The sequence below is a fragment of the Silene latifolia genome, chromosome 4 (genome assembly GCF_048544455.1).
Source record: "Silene latifolia isolate original U9 population chromosome 4, ASM4854445v1, whole genome shotgun sequence".
NCBI classification, from domain to species: domain Eukaryota; kingdom Viridiplantae; phylum Streptophyta; class Magnoliopsida; order Caryophyllales; family Caryophyllaceae; genus Silene; species Silene latifolia.
In genome coordinates, this window is record NC_133529.1 from 13,110,038 (window position 1) to 13,135,823 (window position 25,786).

The 25,786-nt window shown below is 40.0% G+C and overlaps 1 protein-coding gene and 1 long non-coding RNA gene across 2 annotated transcripts; both read left to right on the top strand.

The window, feature by feature from the left end:
* The first annotated feature begins 10,562 nt into the window (after positions 1 to 10,562).
* LOC141651094 (PLAT domain-containing protein 3-like) lies at positions 10,563 to 11,229 on the top strand. The gene is made up of 2 exons (XM_074458819.1): positions 10,563 to 10,631; positions 10,777 to 11,229. Exons 1-2 carry the CDS (start codon positions 10,563 to 10,565, stop codon positions 11,227 to 11,229), a joined length of 522 nt encoding a protein of 173 aa, XP_074314920.1.
* A 13,431-nt stretch (positions 11,230 to 24,660) lies between these two features.
* LOC141653006 (uncharacterized) lies at positions 24,661 to 25,490 on the top strand. The gene is made up of 2 exons (XR_012547290.1): positions 24,661 to 24,774; positions 24,858 to 25,490. It is a non-coding gene; the product is annotated as an uncharacterized LOC141653006 (long non-coding RNA).
* The last annotated feature ends 296 nt before the right edge of the window (positions 25,491 to 25,786 follow it).

A 25,786-nucleotide genomic window follows, 5' to 3' on the forward strand; every position in this document is an offset into this window, starting at 1 on the left:
CCATGCAGGCATATAGAGCTGTTTACAGAGTATTGCTCTACCATTCCCCTTTCTGCTGGGGTGACACAGGACAAAGTGAAGGGAGCCCTCTTTCCCTTTTCTTTAGCTGATGATGCCCGGGAGTGGTTGAGAGATCTTGATAGGGAGGCAGCCGGTGTAGCCGACTGGAGTTCCCTTGCTTTAGCCTTTTACAGGCGATATTTTCCACCGCAGCGCACCAATGCCTTGAGAGCTCGGGATTAATTCTTTTGAGTGTTGTCTCTCAAGATTTGAATGGGGCTTGGACTAGGTTCAAGAAGCTTGTCCGTTCTGTGCCTCATCACGGGTTCAAGAATTGGTTCCTTTGTACCCAATTCTACAATGGGTTATATCGGAGCGAGAGAGCTATTCTTGACAGCGTAACTAAAGGGAGATTCACGAAGAATGTTGAAGACGACCAAGGGTGGCGTCTTATTGAGGAGATGGCTATTCATGTCTCTGAATATGGAAATCCCCGAGGTAGTGAGCAAGTTATTGAGTCAGCAGCTGCTGCAGTGGAAGGTCCTAGCAAAAGTCCAGGTAATATGGAGATTACAGAAGTTTCCGGCGAGAGTGCTCAGGTTTGTTCGATTACTGAGTATGTTGAGCTATGTGGTAGATGTGGTATGGAAGGGCATGACCCTATTGGATGCCTGGTGAGTACAGAGCGTGTCCTTGCTTATCAAAAATACAAGCAAGGAGTTCCTTTTTCTCAGTTGTACGAAGAAATAAGGAATACTCCTACTCTTTATACGCCAGCGCCGCAACCGGTTCCTCCCCCTGCAAATCAAGAAATTGCCGAACTGAAATCCTTTATGTTTAGCATAACACAACAATTTTAGGAGAAGTGCAATAGGAAAGAAAATGTCATAGCAGAGTTGAGAGAACAAGTCGCGCAGTTAACACTCGCGAAAGACAAAGCCAAGCTTCTACCGACATGCAATTCAGCCAATGCAATGAATCTCCAAGTTGGCCTTACTCATGAAGAGCCAAAAGTACCAGAAGACGGGGTTTTGATAGCTGAAGATACCCCGGAGGACGATATAGATGAGTTTCTGGACGAAATTGTTGTTGCGTGTGTTCCAGACACTCGATCGAGTGAAAAATCTACTCGATCGAGTGATTCAATTCATCCCGTCACTCGATCGAGTGATAATTATAGTCGATCGAGCACTGCACAATTCGAGGATGGTCGATCGAGTGATATTCTTACTCGATCGACTAAGTTTGCTGAAAAAATCACTCGATCGAGTGATAAAAATGCTCGATCGAGCAAGGCAGAAAAAAGGAATGGTCGATCGAGTGAAGAAAGTGGTCGATCGAGTACTTCTCAACATGAAATCACTCGATCGAGTGATAAAAGTACTCGATCGAGTACCAAAAGCGGCGGAGATCCTATCTTACTATCTAATTCCGCTACCGTGTCATCTTCCCCTGCTGTGGAGATGTCACGCACTAATAAAGGTAAAGAGAAAGTTGCGGGTTCACTCATTGCTACCAGAGTGCCCTTCCCAGGTCGTCTGAAGGACGCAAAGATCGAGCGACAGTACGGTAAGTTTGTGGACCTTGTGAAGAACCTCCAGGTAACTGTCCCTTTTACCGAACTTGTTACTCAGGTACCTACTTACGCTAAGTTTATGAAGGATATTGTGACGCGTAAGAGAGATTTAAGTGAATTTGAGACAGTTTCATTTATGGAAGAGTCTAGTAATTTGCTCTTAAACAAGGCTCCACCCAAAATGAAAGACCCGGGTAGCTTTTCTATTACTTGTGTTATAGGCAATGTGGTTATTGATAAGGCTCTTTGTGACTTAGGAGCCAGTGTTAGTGTCATGCCCCTATCTGTCTGCAAGAAACTGAACATGAGTCACCTTAAAGTGACTAACATTACCCTAGAGATGGCTGATAGATCTGTTAGGAAGCCCTTAGGTGTCTTAGAGGACGTGTCTGTGAAAATAGGCAAGCTCTTTATCCCAGTGGATTTCATTGTTTTAGACATAGCTGAGGACACCTGGACCCCAATCATCTTAGGAAGACCATTCCTTTGTACAGCTGGAGTCGTTATTGATGTCAAACAAGGGCGTTTGACTCTTGCAGTAGGGGATGACGCGATCACTTTCAGTCTGCCTAGTACTTTAGCTCGGCCAATGATAGAGGATACTTGCTATTCGGTTGATATTATTGACGAGTCTATTTATGACTTCTGGTCGGGTTCTTTTATGAAGGACCCACTAGAAGCTCTTATGCTTTTTGATGAGTGTGCGAGATAGCCCGGATGACGGTGATTTGTGTTGGATTTGCTTGTTGATGATTTAGATGAGCTTGAACTCACCGAAGCTGAGGGAGAGCAAGTGGAACAGATGATTAGCACTCTTTGCTCCATTGAGGTAAAGGTATCAGAGCGTAAGCCTCTCCCTTCTCATCTAAAATATGTTTTCTTAGACGATACTGAGCAATTTCCAGTCATTGTTAGTGCTAAGCTTGATAATGATCAGTTAACCTCTTTGTTAGCTGTACTTAAGAGAAACAGGAAAGCGCTGGGTTATTCATTGGATGATATCAAGGGGATTAGTCCCGATATTTGTATGCACATGATAGAGCTAGAGGAAGATCACAAACCTTGCAGACAGGGTCAGCGTAGACTGAACCAGAAGATGCAAGATGTTGTGATGGCTGAGGTAATGAAGCTGCTTGACGCAGGTATTATTTATTCTGTTGGTCATTCTAAATGGGTGAGTCCAGTACAGGTGGTCCCGAAGAAAGGAGGGACAACTGTAGTTAAGAATGATAAGGATGAGTTAATACCTACTGGAGTAGTGATTGGTTGGCGGATGTGCATAGACTACGATGCACGACTTAATGCCGCCACCAAGAAAGATCACATTCCCCTTCCTTTTATTGATAAAATGGTAGAAAGGTTAGCTTCTCATAAATTTTTCTGCTATTTAGACGGGTACTCTGGGTTCTTTCAGATCCCTATACACCCAGACGATCAAGCTAAGACTACATTTACTTGTCCTCAGGGCGTTTTTGCTTATCGCAGGATGCCTTTTGGTTTGTGTAATGCCCCTTCCACCTTTCAAAGGTGTATGATGGGGATATTTTCAGAGTATATTGAGTCTATTATGGAAGTTTTCATGGACGATTTCAGTGTATATGGAAGTGATTTTTCTAACTGTCTGTCTAACCTTGAGAAAGTGTTGCAGCGCTGTATTGAGGTTAATCTTGTGCTGAACTAGGAGAAGTGCCACTTTATGGTCAACGAGGGAGTTGTCTTAGGGCACTTAGTTTCTGATAGGGGAATAGAGGTTGATAAAGCAAAGGTGGAAGTGATTCAGCAATTACCACCTCCTGTCAATGTTAAGGGGGTGAGGAGTTTCCTTGGCCACGCCGGCTTTTATCGCCGGTTTATCAAGGATTTCTCAAAAATTGCTAAACCACTTACACAGTTGCTACTTAAGGATGCCCCTTTTGTGTTTACTGATGAGTGTATTTCTACTTTTCACAGGTTAAAGCAGGCTTTAGTCTCTGCGCCGATCATACAGCCTCCCGACTGGGACTTGCCGTTTGAGATTATGTGTGATGCCAGTGACTATGCACTAGGAGCAGTGCTAGGCCAAAGGAAAGACAAAGCTTTGAATGCTATCTACTATGCAAGCTGAACTCTGGATGAGGCTCAAGTGAAGTACACTACCACTGAGAAAGAGCTGCTAGCTGTAGTTTATGCCTTAGAGAAGTTTCGTTCTTATTTAGTTGGGTCAGAAGTTACTGTTTTTACTGACCATGCAGCTTTGAGGCATCTCCTTGCTAAGAAGGAGGCTAAACCACGGCTACTGAGATGGATACTCCTTCTTCAGGAGTTTGAATTGCAGATTAAAGATAAGAAAGGAGCTGAGAACGTTGTAGCTGATCACTTGTCGCGACTGACGCGACAAGAAGGGGAAGATTCTCTACCTATTGATGATTCTTTTCTTGACGATACTTTTATTGTTGTTATATCGTCTATTGTTAACCAAGAACCTTGGTATGCAGATATAGCTAACTTCGTTGTCAGTGGCGAGCTGCCGCCTAACCTTTCTCATCAGCAGAGGAAGCGTTTTCTGTATAACGCTAAGCAGTACTTCTGGGATGATCCTTATTTGTTTAAGGAATGTGCAGACGGTCTCTACAGACGGTGTATTCCGGAGTGGGAGGCCAAAGTAGTCCTGGAAGGCTGTCACTCCTCTTCATATGGTGGTCACCACGGTCCATCGCGCACCGTGGCTAAGGTACTTCAGTCTGGTTTTTACTGGCCTTCTTTGTTTGCTGATGCTAAGTCTTTTGTTTCAGCTTGTGATGCTTGCCAACGATCGGGAAACATTTCGAAAAGACATGAAATGCCACAAAACGGCATCTTAGAGGTTGAGGTTTTCGATGTCTGGGGCATTGATTTCCAAGGACCGTTCCCGTCTAGTAAAGGTAACAGGTATATCTTAGTGGCTGTAGATTATGTGTCGAAATGGGTTGAGGCCATTGCCTCACCTCATTGTGATGCCAAGACCGTGATAAAAATGTTCAAAAAGGTCATATTTCCCCGATTTAGTGTCCCTAGGGTCGTCATTAGTGATGGGGGAATGCACTTTAAAGAAAAGAAACTAACTTCTATTCTGTCTAAAGTTGGTGTCCAACACCGGCGTGGTTTGGGGTATCATCCCCAAACTAGTGGTCAGGTTGAGGTCTCTAATCGCGAGTTGAAAGATATCTTGTCGAAGGTAGTGTCTAAATCACGGAAGGACTGGAGTCTTAAGTTAGAAGACACACTATGGGCCTACAGAACTGCCTTTAAGACACCAATTGGTGCATCACCTTATAGGTTAGTTTATGGGAAATCATGTCACTTACCTGTTGAATTGGAATGTAAGGCTTGGTGGGCAATTCGTGAGCTTAACTTTGATCCTAAGTTGTGTGGTCAGAATTATCTTTTGCAGCTAGATGAGTTGGAGGAGTTTAGGCTAAATGCCTATGATAGCTCGCGCATATACAAAGAAAAGACTAAGAGATGGCATGACAAGAGAATTCTACCTCGGGAGTTTCATATTGGGCAAAAGGTGCTGCTGTTTAATGCCCGATTGAGATTATTTCCTGGCAAGCTGAAGTCCAGGTGGAGTGGTCCTTATACGGTGACAGCTGTTACCAAATTTGGATCCGTGGAGCTCGAAGATTCCGAAGGTAGTAGGTTCAAGGTGAATGGGCAATATGTGAAGCATTACCACGAGGCGAATGAAGTCTTGTACTTCGACGAGCTAGACGCGCCAATAAATTGATGCCAGAAAGGTCGTGCGGGACCTCTTAAACCAGCGCTCTCCGGGAGGCAGCCCGGACTGTTTTAGTGTACTTTTGTTGAACATTTTATTTTTTCTTAGCTTATTGTTGAACTTTAGACGCTGTTTTACGAACTTTTTATGCTTTCCTTGCTTTTAACGCGTGTTTTGCAGGTCCAGTTACTCGATCAAGTAGTTTTTCTACTCGATCGAGCACTTTTTGGGTTTTATTCACACGATCGAGTGATATTCTTACTCGATCGACCACATGCAAAAACACGTTTCCTCGATCGAGTGGTTTTCTACTCGATCGAGTCCTTCCAAATGCCAGTTTACTCGATCGAGCAATTCTAAGCTACTCGATCGAGTAGTTACGTCTTCCAGCCGCTATATTACGTCTATGGAGCTACTGCTTGACTTTCTTTGACCTCCCATGTTCATGGTCGGTTTGGGGAGGTCCCTCTATACGACATTTTGTAAGTTTTCCGACTCCACTTCTCCTTTTCTCTTCAGTTTGCATTTCTTTCCCTATTTTTGGTACAATGAGGGCATTGTACGGTTTGGTTTGGAAAGATATGCATCCATATCTGTGCCTGCATGTTTTTCTTGCATTTTTGCTTGCACGTTTAACTATCTTCGCATGCATTGTTGTTTTAATTAATTCAAAAAAAAAAATCACAAAAAAAAAAACCATAAAATTCAAAAAATTTCACGTTTAATTTGAGTCGGAACGTTTGAACATTGACGCTGCATTGAACCCTTACTTGAGCCTTGCATATTCTTGACATTTAGTTGGCATGATTATGTGCATGATCTACGAGTTTTTGTTTCTCTCTTACCTGAACGAATAGACTTGATTCATTATATCAGCAAGCTACATTACATTCAGAGGTTAGAGCTTTATAAACTGGTGACATTCATGACCGATTTCATTTAGGATGTGAGTAGTACTCTCTTTAAGGCATGTAACAACAATCTGCATAAGCATGAGTCTAGTCTTCTTAATACCTGTATGCATTCGGTCTGTGGATGGTGACACATGTTAGGAGAGGCAGTTCCCTTTATTTCATTCTACCCATGAGCCCCACATAGCCAAATTGCCTTTTTGTCCTTTTAGCTACTATCTATAATTTTTCCTACCCTAGCCAAGCTAGTGACGAGTAGTTGTTTGGATTGTTTTACTGCAGTTTGGTTATTTTTGTCTGATTTTCAGCAGTTGTTGGAAGAATTGAAGGGAATAAAAGAAAAAAATGATGGACGAAAAAAAATGAAAATTGAAAAAGAAAAAAAAGAGAACGAAAAAAGAAAAATAAAGGAAAGAAAAAGAAAGAAAAATCATGTGTGAAAAAAATGAGAAATTGTACAATGATTTTCACTCCCATGCTTTACTTATATCTTACGGGGAGTTGACGAGTTTGTTTTGGTGTTTCGTGAGTAGAGTGCTTGCGTTTTTGCACGAGTTTGTTTTGGTGTTTCGTTGTTGCTAGCCTGGCTATTAACTCCACATATCCACATTCATCTTAGCCCCTTCTTACCCATTACCTCACTTACCCAAATGTAAGTTCTCGACATGTGTCTTGGTCATTGGTATGGTTGGAATGCATATGTACGGTTGTAGAGACTTTATTCTTGTTAGCTGCATGCATGTTCTTATAGGTCGAGTTAGGTGAGTGTCTTTACTTCTTTCTATCTTTCACACATATACTCACCTTGTGCCTAATTCTGAGTGATGAGCGACCCGTGAGAGTCCGATATCTTTTGAGTCTTGCAAGGTCGACGGTTCAGTAAGTTTGAAACATTGATTTAACTCGTTTGCACTTCTCATTTGCCACTTTGTCAGTTGTTGCATTAAACTGGTTCTAGTGGGTGATTTGTAGCTGATGCGTTGGTCCCGTTCCACTGTTATTTCTTAGTTGCATTCATATTTTGCTTGGGGACAAACAAAGGTTTGGTTTGGGGAGATTTGATGCGTGTATTTTATATAAGGTTTTTACCTCATTTTTACACGTAGCATCTAGCTACAAATACCCCCGAATATTCTACTTTGGTTCGTTTTATGTAATTTGCAGGAATAAACCAAAGAGGAGCTAAATCGAGCCTATTTTGTCCCAATTGCATGCATTTATGGAGAATAAGGAGCCGGAGCTAGGAAATCTAACACCTGGAAGACGCGTGAGCAAGTTTCGGGAAGTATTTTGATGTCTTACATGCCAAGATAGCTCGATCGAGTAGATTTTCTACTCGATCGAATGCTTTATATATTGGAGTTGCTCGATCGAGCAGTTCAAGCTTACGAAAAGGAAGACATTGCAAGGAGTGCTCGATCGAGTGGTTTATTTCCACTCGATCGAGAGGTTTGATGGCTAGTTACTCGATCGAGTGGTTTATTTCCACTCGATCGAGTGGTTTATCTTTCTATAGACTTTTTCCGCCTAATTTTCATATGGGCTTTTGTAATTAGTCCATATATTAGGTTAGAGTGTGTTTTTCGTATAAGACAGAGTGAAGAACAACGTAACTGGCTCTCTCTTCCCTCTCTCACTGACTTTTACTCTATACTTCGCTACTGTTCTTGGATTTTTGTTCTTGCTTTACACTTTTGCTACTCAGATTTGGATTACGATTGGTATTATTATTCTTCTTTCATCCTTTAATCATAATTATTGCGTTTGTGTTGCTATTCTCCTCTTATTATTTCATCTCTACTTTAATTCAATCTTCATTAGGTTTATTATCATATTTAGTTTCAATTATCTATATGTTGTTGTTGTTAGTTCAATGGTGATGCGTAGCTAATTCCCCTCTGCTAAGACTATAGGGGATCCATAATTATGAAGGGAAAGTAATCGATTTATTGGGTTAATGCTGGTATAATATTTGTTGTTAATCACGCAATTAATTGTATCTGTTTAATTGAGTCGACGCAATTAGGCATTTATATCATAGTGACCCTTGACCTGGACCGAAAGGTTGGAATAGGCGAGACTAGTAGCGAACAATAGGGCATTATAGTTAGGGCGAAAGCTAAGCTATTTGTGCTTTAGGGTGAATTGAGACCGAAAGGAGATACTAACTGCCCCTCAGACCGTATCTGCATTGACCTGAGACCTAGATTACTTGACTGAATGATTATGGTGAACCGTCTGTCTTAGCTGTCTCTCTCTACTTGGTTAATCTTTATTCTCTTATTCTCTCTTCCCTATCTTCTCATTAGTTTAGAATATCACAATTAAAAACCCCCCAAATTGGTTACCTTGACAGACTTAGACGAGGCTAACATTTTCCCATCTCCCTGTGGATTCGACTCGACTTCCCTAGCTATATTAGTTAGAGCCAGTTGATATTTTTGATAGGTATACGACTGCCCTGTCATTTGGGCTACTAGATGTTAAGAGAACATTTAGTATAGATTAGCTTAGTAACTAAGACGTTTGCGGGATTATTTATACATTGGATTTTATTTGTAAGTTGTTAGGCTTAATCAGATGTAATGTTGTTTTACCTATGGTGCATTAGTGTTTGGTTGCATCCTTGTTGGAGGTTTTTAAGTTTTGGTCTTCGGATTGTCAATTTTAGCCGAAATTTCGGTGGCAAATTTTTATATATAAAAAAAAGCATTAATAAATTGCGTGAAATGACGCAAATGAATTAATGGCGCAAAAATGAAATGTCAATTGCATCAGTTCTAATAACAAATGACGCGAAAAGGTAAAGAAATTGCACCGGTTATAAAAAGAAATAACGCAAATAGTTAAATCAATTATCGCTAAATCAAAATGTCAAATGCATCAGTTCTGATAACAAATGAGGCAAATTAATAAAGAAAATGCACTGACACAAATAATCACTATTTGCCTCAGTTGTACTACTTTATTGCGTCCATTCTATGGTTAGAACTGACGCAAATGGTGCTTTTTTGGTGCCGGTTTTAAAACATAACTGACGCAAATGATGAATTTTTTGCGTCGGTTCCGCAACTGACGCATAGCAAATACGACTCCTCGATATACGTCAGTCCAAAACCGACGCAAAAGGCCCTTTACAACTGACGTAATAAGGGGATTTAGATATATATAAGTGGATCAAATTCGAAGCTCGTAAAATACGACCTAACCTGTCAAAACCAGAGCCGACCCTAAAACCGACCGTAACCTGGCCCATAAATAACCCCGTTTTTTCAACCCGAACCCGTTTTGACCCGTAAATAGCGGGCCAAAACCCGACCTATAACGGGTTGACCGTTGAGTCAAGGCAATATATCTTCCTTAAAATTGATAATGTCAAATAGGTATTGACTTACAAAATTTTAAAGAAAGATATGTATATACAGAATGCCACGTCATCACTTTGAACCATATGCCACGTCATTACATCAAAGTGTGTGCCACACCGCCATTTTCACCATATTACGTCGATCCGTATTCTACGTCAGCACTGCCATGTTATCATTTCTGGCGACATGCCATGTCATCACCTTGAAGTATGTGCCACGCCATTACTTTCACCGTATTAAATCGAACTGCATACCATCTCGGCGCTGCCATGTCATCACCTCGATCACATGCCAAGTCATCATTTCGAAGTGTGTGCCACAGCATCACTTTCATCGTATTTCGTGGAACCGCACTCCACGTCAGCACTGTCACCTCATCATCTCGGATCACATGCCACGTTATCATTGTCATCTTATTTGAGTCTCACTGTCGTACTTAACGAGTTAGTTAGGGTAATGATGATGATGACGACGTGGTGATGGCGAGAATGGTGACAATTAAGTTGACTAAGACGAGTAAGAGGAGAAAAACGTATAAATGGTAGGAATTACGATAGAAAAGAAGTTTTAAAAAATGACAGAAAAGAAATGTTGATCGACCCGTTTTTTTATCCGAACCCGGCCCAAAACCCGCATCAACCCGTTTGTATAACGGTGTGATATTGAAAATATTAAGCAAAAAATGTTTAATTTTATTAATATCATATATTAAACCCGAATTTTTCAAACCCAAAATAGATCCGACCGATATTTTATCCGAATTCGAAATGACCAAACCCATAATCCGGCCGTTTGACCCTTTTGACGGGTCTGGGCCGACCGATGATACTATAATGCAAGGGAAAATAGTGGTATAGGATATGCGATTACCCCGCTAATAATTAGCCTATAAATAGGTGTGAAGTTTATTCGGAGAAAACCCACAACCACATACACTTTCTCAATTCACACTAGAAATTAAACAAAACAATATGGCAAATCTAGCAGGAGCCTTCACTAGTCTTACTCTCCTTCTCGCATTTGCACTTCTTGTGTCTTCTGTAAGATTATTTAACCCATCCACTTTATTTATTTGCATGTATAACATTTTAACAAAAGTAAACAAATGATTCCGGAGTTTTATATTGCATTCACTTCACTTATTTTAATTACAAATCTTTTGTTTATTTTGTACTTTACACGCAGCAAGATTGCAACTATGTAGTCCATTTGAAGACCGGAGATGAGGATGGTGCGGGCACAGATGCTAGAGTAGAACTCAAATTATATGACGCACAAGGTCACAAGGTAGAAATACATAATCTATGGAACCATGGGATCATGGAATCCGGCCATGACTATTTTGAGAGGAATACCTTAGACTTTTTTAGCTTCAAAAATAGCACCTGTGTCGATGTTTGCAAAATCGAACTAGGACAAAACAATGCTGGCCTTCAGTCGGGTTGGTACGTTTCCTACCTAAAAGTCACCACTCATTACTTCGACGGTCATTGTACCCGAAACACGTTCCAACTTAATCAATGGCTAGCCGTCGATGAGCCACCTTACTCGCTTAACCTTAAAAGGGACCTTTGCGGTAACTCTATTGATCAGTTCAATAATACCGAGCCACTTCTTCAACTCCCAGTTTCAACTTAAGAGTGCTTCAGAATTCAGATATCATGGATCGTCTCAAGTTTTACTCACTCCATCTCAATCACACTTATTTACCTTTAATTAAAATTTCCTAAAATAAATAAGGCAAATAATGCATGTCAAATAAGTCACCTAGTGACGGTCGGTGTTATTATGTTTAATTTATTTATGTTATATGTGTAAACTACTTTGTATGATCGACGTCTTTCAGTTTGAGTTGAATTTATCAATATACTCCGTATGATCCCAAACACTTGTTCGATGTAAATAAATAAATGTCACATGTGAATGTTACACTGAACAAGGAGAGAGTTTATCACATCAAAAATCAAGGAGTTTGGACATCTGTGGGCCATTGCCAAGTCGTTTTGAGATAAACGGTCATTTAGATTCATGAGTTGAACTCTTCTTGACTTGGCCGAACTTGTTTTGGCTCAATAAAAGAAAAAAAAACCCCTCTCATTTACAACAAACAAAAGGTTTGCTGATATGAATGAAGATGAACTGAAATGAACTAAATGAGTTGAATTGAATTGAAATGAGGTGAACTTAAGACAGAAAGAAGTATCTGAACCGTCTTACGAGTTACGAAAGTTACAATGCTCAGTACAATTTTCGTCTAGGACCAAAATTTTTGTTTTGTATATTCATGAGCTCCGGCGGATAAAAGTCCGATGGTAACTGATTATTATATAGAGGGGAGTAGAAGAGACCAAGTGGTTATGGTTAGTTTTTTTGTTTTTTAGGAGAAAATCTGAAGGCTTACTATAATAACGATAAATCGAATAATACAACTTCGTTCGCGGATAGCGACAACGCACCCGACCACTTAGTTCTACCATTAATCCTAGGGAAAAAAATGAGCTAATGTGTGTGCAATAGAGTTATTCACACGATTGGTAAAGGACTAAATAACAGGCGAAAAAGAAACACAGAGTAACAAAATGTCGTCTAAAACTAACGAAAAAATACTTCGTCCTGTCAACCTCATCTTAAGGGCTTCAATCACTTGTAAACAATCGCTCTTAATCACGATCTCCTTCTAACTGTTCCGCAAAGCTTCCTTGGTTCCCTCCAGCTCAGCGCCTCTTCTACATGTGGCTCCCATCTTCGATCTTGCACAAGCGAAACCCCCTACATCATCTATCCCCTTTTCGCCCCTACACACCACCCCCACACTCACACCTTCACCATCCTTCACCCCCACGTCAACATTGATCTTTACGTACCCCCTTGGTGCTGGCTTCCAGCTTCCCGTCCTACCAGACCCTTCACCACCATCCCTCATCTACGTGTCACATACCAAGCCCCCTCCACCCCAGCCATAACGTCACAAATACGCCTGATCACCACCAAAGAATCAACTTCCCTCGAATAAAAAATTACTTTATTACAATGCTCCCATAACACCCACTATCCAAACATAAATATGTTGTGTTCCCGAACCCCTAGCGCCCTCTACCCCTCCTCAACCAAATCCCGCACACCTCTAACCGCAATCTCCTCCTCTACTCCAACCCCAGCCCCTCCCACACCCTTTGCACAACCCAACAATCTTTAAAAGATGAATACTAGATTCAAAATAAGAATTACAAAAAGAGCAGAAAGAATTATCACCTCGAACTCGAGTCGTAATGTTTACTCTCGTCGCCAAAGCTTCGCTGCACAGTTACCAGAAGAAGAGCTTTACTCATGGCCAAACCGGGATTTTCCAGAGCCTATTCCACAACCACCTTTCTCTCTCTCAATCAGAAGTACCACCCATATCCATCCCATCTTCACCAGCAAGAAGTTTATAAGCCGACTTCACAGTGTAAATCCATCTTTCTCCGCTTTCCAATACCCCAAATGTCATGGGATCGGTGCTGACTCACCCTAATGTTAGCGATACGGTCTCTCTCAAATGGCAAGAAAAGACTCGATAGCCGCTCCTCCACCCACCCACCAGTTTCGCCCAACAGTTCGGACACCATAATCTCCTCATTCCCATTAGCACACGGTGAAATAACCCACCATGTATGAGTCTCTAGAACCCACACATCACGCCTTACCCTTGTGGACCTCTCATCTCCAATCCGCCGTCTCAGTCCCTTTTCCAGGACCACGCTTCGAAAATTCCTCTCCATGTATATCGGGTTATTACCCAAACTAGCTGACATAAAATCTCCATCTGGGTAATATTTAGCACGCATAACTCGCTCCCACAAACTCCCAGCTTCCGTTGTAAGCCTCCATGCTTATTTTCCAAGCAAAGCTAAGTTAAACAGCTTGAAGTCACGGAAACCCATTTCCCCCATCCTATTCGGCTGGCACAATTTCTTCCAGGCGACCCAACTAATCCCTATCTTCCCTTCTTCATGGTTCCAACAACATCAAGACATCATCGCTCTAAGATCGTCTCAAAAATTAGAGGGAATTTTGAACACACTAATAACATAGGTAGGGAGTGAATTGGCCAAAATCTTTAAAAGAACCTCCTTACCAACCCTAGATAAGATTTTCCCGCGCCAGCACTGAAGCCGTTTACTGAGCTTATCCCGAAAGATATCCGTGAGCACCTTTTTAGAACGATCCACCACCGTGGGAAGTCCCAAATATCGATGCTGCTCCTCAACCTCAACAATACCCAGTCTTCCCGCAATCGAGCTCCTCCTCCCCCGTGACACCCCTTTAATGAAGGAAACATTAGTCTTATCCAAACTAACCAGTTCGCCCCACGCATTTTCATACATCCTCAATATATTAGAAATTGTATCAACTTCCTCAATCGCAGCTTTCGCAAAAAAACAAGCTATAATCAGCAAATAAGAAATGAGAAATAGACGGCGCACCATTCGAAATCCCGACCCCATGTAAAGAACCCGCCTCAGCCGCCATCCTCATTTGATTAGGAAGGGCTTCTTCACACATTATAAAAAGATACGGAGAAAGCGGGTCACCTTACCTCAACCCCCTAAATGGTCTGAATTCTCTAGATGGGTTCCCATTAATGAGAGCTGAGAACTGAGAACGACATTGTAGTCACACACACACCATCACTCTCTCCGTCCAGAACTATCAAATCCCAGCGAGGTAAGAACTCGCTCCAAAAAACTCCACTCAACACAGTAATACGCCTTCGCCATATCAAGCTTAATCGTCATGGACCCTTCAGCACTCTTAGAGTTCTTCATAAAATGGAATAGCTCAAAAGCAATCATGACATTGTCATAAATAACTCTCTCCGGGATAAAAGCGCTCTGATTTGCTGAAACGATATTGCCTAGAAACTACTTCAACCTATTAGCCAAAACATTTGACACCAATTTGTACGCCACGTTACAAAGGCTTATAGGTCTAAAATCTAGGATTTTATCAGGGGCTTTCTTAGTGGTTATGGTTAGTTTTGGTTTAGTTTACTTTGACATCCTAAGAACATCTATAAAAATAAATTATGCAGCGGCCTACAGTTGCATCCACACTTCAAGCCTAAATAGTATTCGTGTAAGGTGGACGTGTTAAAATATAAAACCGATCATAGGACTCCAACCATCAGTTTAAGGCCTGTTTGGCAATAAATTTTAGGTACTTTTTTTTTTTGCTGAAATAGCTTTTTGGACAAAAAATTGAGGTACCTTATTTTTTTCAAGTGTTTGGCATGTAGCATATTTGTCAAATGAGCTACTTGAAAAGAAATGCTACTCAAGGTAGCATTTGAGATTTCAGAAATCTGATTCTAGTTTATATTCCCTTTTTTACCCCTTCAATTTGTAGTCTTAAATAATTATTATATCTTTGAGTAGTGCGCGAAGTATAGGAGGGAAAGGGAGGTGATGGAGGTAGCAGGGGTAGTAGTGGGAGTAGTGCGCGAAGAAGAGGAATGAGAGGTGATGGCAGGGGATTTCGGTTCAAGTGTACTAGGTGTGGTGAGACTCTTGATACCATGAAAGATTTACGATTGAATGTGTGTTTGTATTCATTGATTACAAATTTACAAAGGTTTAAATACAATTACAATATAGCTATAATTAGGAATAAAATATCTTTTTTAAGCTTAATGTGCAAGAAAATAATCTAAAGATAAGGAACAACAATTGTCAATAATTACAATTTCCTAAAGACGATTATTTACGAGTTATGGAAGTATTTGCAATAATATCTTTCACATGCTCCCGCAAGACGGTCGGTCGAAGAGTAAGACCAATCTTGGAGACCAACTTGACAAAGTGTAAGAGAGGAAGTGGCTTGGTTAAGAGATCGACAATTTGATCAGAGCCATTGATATGTTGCACACGAAAACGACCATTTAGTACCTGTTCACGAACAAAATGAAACAACGGAGCTTGATGCTTCATTCGCGAGAGAAAAATCGGATTAGTAGAATAGTGAGACGCTCCCAAATTGTCACAATAAACAGTCGGAGTGTAAGGGATAGTCACGCTAAGTTCGGATAAAAGGGTCGTTAGTCAAAGAAGCTCAGTCGTGGTACCAAAGATGGCTTTGAATTTAGCTTCTGTCGATGATCGAGATAGAGCACATTGTTTCTTAGCTAAACAAGAGACGGAATTCAAACCAAGAATATAAGATAACTACCAGTAGAAACATAATCATCCTTATCACCCGCCCAGTCAGCGTCGCTAAAGGAATGAAGAATGAACGGTGACGAGCGAGGGAGATGAATACCAAGATGAACAGTGCCTTTAAGATATCTAAGAAGTCGTTTGAGAGCCATCCAATGGGACTCAGTCGTATCCGTAAGGAATTGAGCAAGCTTGTTTATCGTGAAGGAGATGTCAGGCCGAGTGAGGTAAAGATACTGAAGACTACCAACGATTGCACGATACTGTGATTCATCCTGTACTGGCAAATCAGGCTGACGAACAAGAGATAATTCCGTAGACATGGGAGTAGATGTAGGGTGACAGTCTGCCACGTTGTAGCGTAACATAATGTCGGATATATATTTCGACTGATTAGGGTGCAACTAGCGTTGCGTCAGAGTAACCTCAATACCAAGAAAATAAGACAGGGGACCCAAATCCTTGAGAGAAAATCGGCGTGAGATATCAGCAATAAAATTGGAAATATCAGCGTCAGACGATCCAGTCACAATAATATCCTCCCTATAAACAAGAACAAAGATACGAATACTACCTTAAGTAAAAATAAATAAAGAGGAGCCGGAGATAGAGTTTACAAACCCAGAGGACGTAAGAAAAGTACATAGTTCAGTGAACCACGCCCGGGGAGCCTGTTTAGGGCCGTATATTGCTTTAGATAATTTGCAAACAAGTGTCGGATTATTTGCGTCAAAGAAACCAGAAGGTTCAGTCATAAAAACATCATCAGACAAATGACCTTGTAGAAATGCGTTATTGACATCTAGTTGACGAAGAGACCAGCCATAAGAGATATCGATGCTTAACACAAAACGAACGGTAGCGGGCTTGATGACGGGACTGAAAGTCTTCGAATAATCGATTCCAGGACGCTGATTACAACCTTTTGTCACAAGGCGGGCTTTGTATTATTTAATTGATCCATCCGGGTTATATTTAATCCGAAAAATCCACTTGCAACAAATAACATTTCGGGTGGAGTCAGAGGGAACAAGGTGCCAAGTTTGATTACGGGTTAAAGTTTCATACTCAGCCAACATGGCTTCACGCCAACAGGGGTTGACAAGTCCAGGGCTTATTTTATCGTGTTGGGGTGAGATATGGTGTTTGAAGAGAGGCAGTGTGTGTAGATTTTTAAGGCGGAGAAAAATATCGTGGATTGGGTTTAACTATATTGTGGGATAGGTGAGTGGCAGGGCGCAGGGGTGGAGGTTGTTGGGGGGAGGGGTGTGGAAAAGAGGAAGGGGAGGCGATGGAAGTAGCACGGGTAGTAGTGGTAGTAGTGCGCGAAGCAGAGGAATGGGGGGTGATGGCAAGGGTTTTCGGTTCAGGTGTACTAGGTATGGTGAGACTCTTGATACCATGAAAGATTTATGATTGAATGTGTGTTTGTATTCATTGATTACAAGAGTTTAAATACAATTACAATATAGTTAGAATTAGGAAAAAAATATCTTTTTTAAGCTTGATGTGCAAGAAAATAATCTAGAGATAAGGAAAGGCAACTATCAATAATTACAATTTCCTAAAGACGATTATTTACGAGTTATGGAAGTATCTGCAATAATATCTTTTACAGTTGGGATGATAAACGAGATCGACTGTGGGCTGTGGCCTACAACGATGACGATCGACCACGGTTAGCGTTCCAGTTTTTATCAAAGGAATAAGGGCACAAGTAGGTAGACCTGGCAAACGGGTCATTTGGTTTGGTTTTAGATCAGGTTAAATCGGTTCGATTTAAATCGGGTTTACCATGGTTTCGTTTTCAGTTCGGTTTCGACCGGATTCATTTCAGTTAGCCGCATTAATCAGTTTGAGTTATCTCGAGTCCGATATAGTTCGGGTCAGATCAATTTCAGTTCAGTTCAGTTCAGTTTCGGGTCACAGTTTTCTTGAGTTAACAGACAAAAATCAGCCTAAAGGTATCTTATTTTTTTTAATTGGAATGTAATAATTCATAATACCTTTAATAAATAAAGAATCAATAAAATATGAGTTTATTTACGAGAAAGTAAACTATAACACCCCCATTTATTCAGGAGCCTTTAGCTAGATTTTCCCAAATAAATAGGACTGTTATCATCTCGGTTTCCCGAGGTAGTGAATAACAAAGTACAACAAACCAAAGTACTTTAAATTAAAACTTTAATGATTACATATGTTTTACAATTTTGATCAACTAAGACTTAATATAAAATAATACAACTCGCAGCGGAAATAATAAATAAGTGATATAACTATTATATGTGATCTAGACTTCATCTAAGGTTCCAAGTTGAGCTCTCATCCCAATGTTTTCAAGTCAGCTAATCTTTAGTACCTGTCAAATCTGCTCCCCATAAAACGGTTCACCGCAGGTATTCACGAATACACCGTCAACCACGAGGTTGAGTAGGAAACTAAACAATGAATAAGAATAAAGCAACCCGCAATATCATTGATAAACAAATAGATTCCACAGTTACATTTCGTCCACTTCACCCCACGGCACACAACCACTTCTAGACACACAGTCATACTCCACTTCTAGACACACAGTCATACTCCAGGACACACCAGTCCAATGGACACACAGTCCGCCTCGGACACACGGATCCGGATATACGGACTGGACACAGTCCCGCCTCGGACACACGTGCAGTTACACACAAACTCATCCCCCAACTCCAACAACAATCAATAATAATGATAGTCTCAGTAATATAATCAAACAAACGTGATATAGAATAATGGCATAAAACAGAAAATCCAGCTAGGCAACAAAAAAAAAATCGTTGTAACCAGTTAAACTCCTCCTTCACCAATCCTCCACAATATACAATTAATCCATCTTTTAGTGGCATAAACAAAACAAGATTGAGTAGTTTCCTACCTGATAGCAAATCTTCAAGTCACACAAGCAATCAAATTGATCCTTTACAAATCCATAACCTACATAACATAATTATGTACAATTACAATATAACCAACCAACTAATCATGCACTTATCCTAAGTCAATCACATCCTAATCCTTTTGACAACTTAAATGTTAAATCTCTAATTCTACCGTTTTACAGCACAATTCAGTCTCGCTATAAAATTCATAATTAATTCACTAAAACTCCAAACGATGCAAGACCAATGGGGTTGGAACCCTAAGACACATATCTACAGTTCTTGTGAAATAGACTTTATTCAAATTCTGGATTTATCAGGGTTTTCTTGAAGGAATCATAAATACTGACGAATTCCGTCGCATAAAAAGTATTAACCTCTAAAATGTGTTTAACAAATCCTTTTCAAGTGAAGCAAAATCCTAACATCATCTAGACTCTCCAATTTTAATGTATGAAAAAGACCTAACTCAATTTAAATTTATAAATTAGGTTTATAAAATAAACTTTAGACTTATAGTTCATTCGCGGATTCTCAGTCGACATGTTCATAAAAAATTTCTTCTGGAAAATCTACACGTTCAATTGCTACGATATTTTACAGGCATCAACTAGGCTTGAAAATAACTTAAGTCTATTCTTTACGTTTTCGAAGACAACGACTTTAAGATGGTATGATACTTCGTTTAAGACAACTTACAAATTTATAGAATTGCTGTAACTTTATTCTTTAACAAAATTGTCACAAACTTAACTATAGATGATTATATTTAATCTAGGCATGATTAGGTGATGAACTAAAACTTAAAACATGCTTATAAGGATTAAAGATTAAAACTTTGAAAGATTATAGTTGAACTTACAAAATAAAAGATTCAATCCAATAGAAGCAGATGTTAAAATCTCCAAATTAATTACTACCAAATTCCCTTTTCCCTTTTTATCTTCCTTCTTATTCTCCCTATCCCTCCCTAACTTTTTTGTGATGTTGTAAAAGTGAATAAGTGATTTATGAATATGCTACCATGATATATATAGTAATAAGGTAGTATTATTTTAGGAAAGTTTCTCTCTTTATTATTATATTATTATTATTATTATTACAAATACTACAACTATTATTACTATTACATATTATATTTTAGTCTTTTCATAACTAGGATAACCATATACTCCCTTTACTAATTTATTACTAATATTACTAGCATTATTAATATTATAACGAATATTACCTTTACTTATTTTATTATTCTCCTTATTAATATTATTATTAAATTCCGAAATAATTCCCGACTACTACTCGTACTAAGCCATTAAAATCTATCCCTACAATTATAGCACACGGCCCAAGGCCCTATTATTAGCTAAGTCCAATTACCGACTTGCTTACTCATTTTATGATTTAATTAACGTCTTATCTGCAACTATTATTAGAAATGCCATTAATTAACTATTTGAATTACATAAATTATTCATACAAAATATTATCAAAATATGGGGTATTACATAAATAGTTATAATTCAGGTCCATCGGTTTGATTTTTATCGGTGCCGATATATTTAGGTTCAGGTATCATTCGGTTATTATAAAATTCGATTCAACTTCGGTTCGAGTCGGATTGAGTCAAGTTTCATGTACCATTTAATTTACTCATATCGGGTTTTCAAACGGTTTCAATTTAGATATTTTGATCAATTTTTCGGGTTAGGGTTTATTTTGCCGTGTCTACAAGCAAGGGATAAGGGGAGGTGAGGGCGGTGCTCCATGGTGGGGTGTAGGTGGCTTGGTGGAAAAAAGGAGGTCGGCGGCGAGTTGCTCGGGACTCGGGAGTTGTGGATGGCGTTGATTGGTGTTTTGATCATTGGACTCAACTGTTCAAGTAAGGGTTTGTTTTATAATAGTGGATGTGGCGCTAATGGTGATGATATCGAAGGGCGGAGAGGTGATGGTTTTGGGTGGTAAATGGTGGTGGAGGCTGCGAATTTGGTTGTTTATGTCCTACACTCCTACAGAGTAATATATTTCTAATAATTTCTACTAAAAATTCAAATTTCTAGAACATCCGCCGTTACGTAATAAAGTAAACTGTGATTAACTATATTGGGGTTTTATTGTTGGCAATTTGACATCTAGTCCATATTGTGATTAGAAAAATACTTGTGTACTCTGGGAGTACGGTACTCCTTACACTCAAAAGCAATTCACAAAATAGAATATTTTAATAGCTTGAGTGTAAGGAATACCGTACTCCCGAGTACACAAGAATTTTTGTTGTGATTAACTATATTTTATGATGGTTCCTCTATCTGTCTTTGGGACGACCCATGGTCTCCTTTGGGCCCCCTTCGGAGCATCATCGCTGGCCCCCTTAACTTGAGCTCCTGGAATGCGAAGCTTAGTACGATTATCCTTAATGGGCATTGGGCCCTCCATTCTCTCGACTTCATTCTCCCTGACCATGCCATTACCACCATTCTTAGCATACCCCTTCCCTCTCTCCCAAAATCTGAATTCATTACCACCTCTCTTGCCCCAAAGAACAAATTCTCTGTTGGTACTACCTACTCCTTCCTCCTCGATACCCCTCCCCCTTCTCTTCCCCCCTTCTCCCCTGATCTCTTTTGGCTTTGGGACTCCCCAACCTTGCCTAAAATTAAAGCCTTCCTTTGGCTTGCCTGGTGGGATAAACTCCCACATAACCACACCCTCCATGTTCGCTCCATTATTGCCTCTCCTAGGTGCACTCTCTGCGCTAGCCCCTCCATCCCCGAGTCTACCCTCCATGTCCTTCGGGACTGCGATTTTGCCTCTTCCACTTGGTCCCATTTTAATGTCAAACACTCTTTCTTTCTCGATGATCTCCAACACTGGATCTTTGAGAATTGCACCGCTCCGTGACTTGGCCTACCCTCTTCTCCTTCATCGTGTGGCGTCTTTGGACAAGACGCTGCGATACCATGCTCTCTCTTACGCCTTCTCCTCTTCTCCCTCCTTTTTTTGTAGTTCCATTCGTCCCGGGCGGCCTCTTGGAGTGCCGCCAACTCCGATCCCCCTCTACCACACCCACTAGCTCTCCTGTCTCTCGCCTTTCGCTTCCCTTGTAGTGGGCCCCCCGCCGCAACATTGGTGTAAGATCAATGTAGATGCGGCTTTTTCCCCCTCCTCCTCGGTCTCTTGTTTTGGGTGTGTTGTTAGGGATCCCGTTGGTTCCCCGGGTGCACGGGTGGTCCAAAGTAGGTGTTTTGCTACTACCCCTTTTATTAGTGAGGTCCTTGCTATTAGAGAAGGGATCCGTTTTGCGAGTGTTGTCCATGGATAAATTTGTGATTGCTTCTGATTGTATTAATGCTATCAATGCTATCTTGAGCCCGGCCTCCCCCTGCGGGCCCTTTGCTAACATTATTATTGAGTGTAGGGATCTATTACAGGCCTTACCAGATCTGAAGCTTGTGTTTGAGAAGAGATCGGCTAACAAAGTTGCGGATGCCCTAGCCAAGTTCTCCGCGGCGGATGATAGTCCTTCTAGTGGTTGTTTTAGTTGGGATTATGCCCCTTCTTTTGTTACAAACTTATGTATGCTTGACATTTTAGAGGCTTGTACGCCTCTTAATCCCGACCCCCCTCCTTGATGTACTTGAACTTTGGTTCTCTTTTTTAATTTAATGCTCCTTTTCGACCCAAAAAAAAAAAAAAATTATATTTTATGATAATTTAGATCTGTTGTGCGAAATTTAATACATCTACGCGGGGACAACGCATGCAGTTGCATGGAAAATTAAGGAACAAGGTCCCTCTCTATCCCACGTGATTATGGGCATTACTAATTATATTCCAGAAATTCTGTACGTGTCATTGCCCCATGCCCTATACAAATAAATCAAATCTTAACAAACCAAATAATACTCGTATAAGACAAACACCTATTATTGTTATAAATTATAACGACCCTCAATCAGGCATGCATATCCAATTATTGATTTGTACGAATTATTGATGCTTTTGCCGGACAAATTATTTGCACTCATTGATTGCAAAAACATGGATCTTAATTATTGTACATTGAAGTTTGACAATATGGACTAGATGTCAAATTGCCAACAATAATTTTGTCGTTCATAAAATAATCTGAGTGTCGATCTGGTTACGGTTAACGAGTGTTTTCTAGTGAACATAGAGAAATATAAGAAAAATATAAGCTCCTTAACTAAAGTTCTTTCTCGCTTTCCGCTTGTAGCGTGTCCCCTAGGCATTCGCTTCCTTGCCTTTCCGTTTGACTCCATGCTTGGACCTTTACTTTTGGTTTTTGACGACTTCATGTCCAAATACAACCGCTATTACAATGCCTATATGAGCTAAAATGACATAACATAGTGCTACTAGGGACTAAAAAGCCTAACAAGAATAAATACGGAACAACCTGTCTCATCACTTAGGTAAGGACAATAGTATAAATTTAAGCTCAAAATTATCGTTTATGGAAGATAAAATTTTTGTAAGATTTATTTATGTACGAGTAGTTGAATGGGTAAGCTAGATTGAGAGTAAACGTCGAATTGATGTTATCAATCCCACCTTTGTGTCTTATTTTATTGTTTTTAGTTTATCTTGTGGCACATCGCCCATCATTATGTCAAATTTATAATAAGGGGACCGGGTGCAGCCGGCTAGTGGTAGTGGAGAAGTGGCCATTTTCCATACCCCTAAATCCAGTAACTGATACTTCAAATTACTGCCCTGGAATCCAGAAGTGCCACGATTACTAGGGTGAAATTTAGACTTGATAAAATTGACCCGACCCGAATGACCCACCCGAATGACCCGATCCGACACTCGAACTTAAGGCTCGATCTTGACCCGAAACTGAATCTCGTAACTTTTGTTAAAAACTTATACAAAAAATCGCATTTTCTACTAAACTTGATACCAAATCTCAAATAAAATACTTGAAAAGATTGTTTTGCCCTTACTAATTCCCACCCACATCCACCATAACCAACACCACGACACCCATTTCTTCCCCGCCGCCACCGCTTGCAGCCCTATCAGCGGTGTCCAATCACTGTCCTCCTACCGGCAATCCTCTCTACCTAATCCTCCTTACCGCCAAACATCATATCCCCACAAATTAAATCATAATCCCTATTCAACCAAATAAACTACTACTTATTCTTCTTCTTCTTCTTCTTCTTCTTCTTCTTCTTGTGGTGCTTGCTAAATAACGGAATGATAAATTTTCAGCATATTGAGGACATTAGTTAGCTTGTTTGACTTGTCAATATGATGTTTGGGGAGCTTGCTAAATAGCACATTGAAATAGTAGATTGTATGCAAATTATTATTTTATAATACGTTGTCCCCCTTCATATTCACTTTATTAAATTGTAAAAAATGAATTTGTCAATCATTTTGACATAGATACAACAATCTATTAACCTAGACCCATTACTTACCAAACCATCCTACTAAATCTGCTAATTGAAATATACCAGTCAAACATGTCAATCCAATGTATCATTTGTATCTAATTGATCGACCAATCTGTTTCTACTAATAATAATCTACCGATCGAGTACCAAACATAGGATATGCACTGATATTAGACTGATAGAGGTAGACCTGGAAAGCGGGTCAATCGGGTCGGGTTCTGGTCGGATCAATTCGGGTTCGTGGTGTTCGAGTTAGCAAGCATTCGGGTCGGGTCGGGATTTATCAGGTTCAGGTTATTTTCGGGTGGGTAGTTTTCAAGTTATTTAGCGATAATAGTCAATTTCTGATAATAAACAACGGGGTCGATTTGAATAAGTAGGATCAATTTGAATTTCGGGTCAAATTCAAATCCTCAATTCAAATGCGAACCGAATTATTTTTGCCGGGCCTAGAGAGAGGGCAATCACCTTACTAATATTTGGCCTACAAATAGGTGTGAAGTTTGTCTAGGAAAAACCCACAACCGCGTACGCTTTCCCTTGTGGCCTTCTCACACTACAAACAAGACATAAGACATTATGGCAAAGCTAGGTGCCTTCACTTGTCTTTCGCTCTTTTTCGCATTTGCACAGCTTGTGTATTCGGTAAGATTATTTTAACCCATCCACTTTATTTATTTGCAAATTGCGACAAATGAGCTAATCCGCAATTGCAACTTTATATGTAGCAAGATTGCGTCTATGTAATCTATTTGAAGACCGGAGATAAGCTTAATGCGGGCACAGATTCAATGGTGACACTCAAGTTATATGACGCGCAAGGTAACTCAGTTGTTGTGAATAGTCTATGGAAGGCGGGGATAATGGAATCTGGACACGACTATTTTGAGAGAAACAACTTAGACATGTTTAGCGCTAAAGCTAAGTGTCTTGCTTCTAAAGTTTGCAAAATCATGTTGATTAATAACAATGACTACGCATTTTCTCCTTCTAATTGGTACGTCCAGTACCTAAAGGTTAGCACTAATGATTTCCACAACGATGTATGCACCCACACCGACTTCCAAATTAATCAATGGCTATCCCTTGATGATCCGCCTTATATACTTAGCGTTACAAGGAACCTATGCAATTCTATTGATGGGATCGACATGGACAGCCAAAAAGCGACAAATTTTAATATCTCAAGTATAATCTAAGGGATCGAGCTTGAAAATTATGGATCTTAATTTATAATGTACTATTTACCATATGCTTGTGTACAAATAAGTTGTGGAGAATATGAATAAAGCGCTTCTCGTGTTTCAAATATATGAAGCGCGGTTTCACACAACAATTATGTAAAAGGGGTTCAAACTTAACCGTTATATTGTAGGTTGTAACTTGTAACCATGAAGGGCGGTTTCACAACGGATTCAAACTTAACCATGTTAATGGGCTGAGGCTGTTATAAAGAGAGTCTGTTTTACAATAAACTTGTAAAATCGTTTTATACAAGGATTTATGATCAAAATTATTGATTATACATTGTAGCATTTTTACATTGATTAAAAACATATTACTATTAACCTGATTATAACTCGATCCGAATAAGACCCATCAATGAATTAGTTTCAATCTTGATCCAAATGAAACCACTTCCGCATTTTAATCGTTA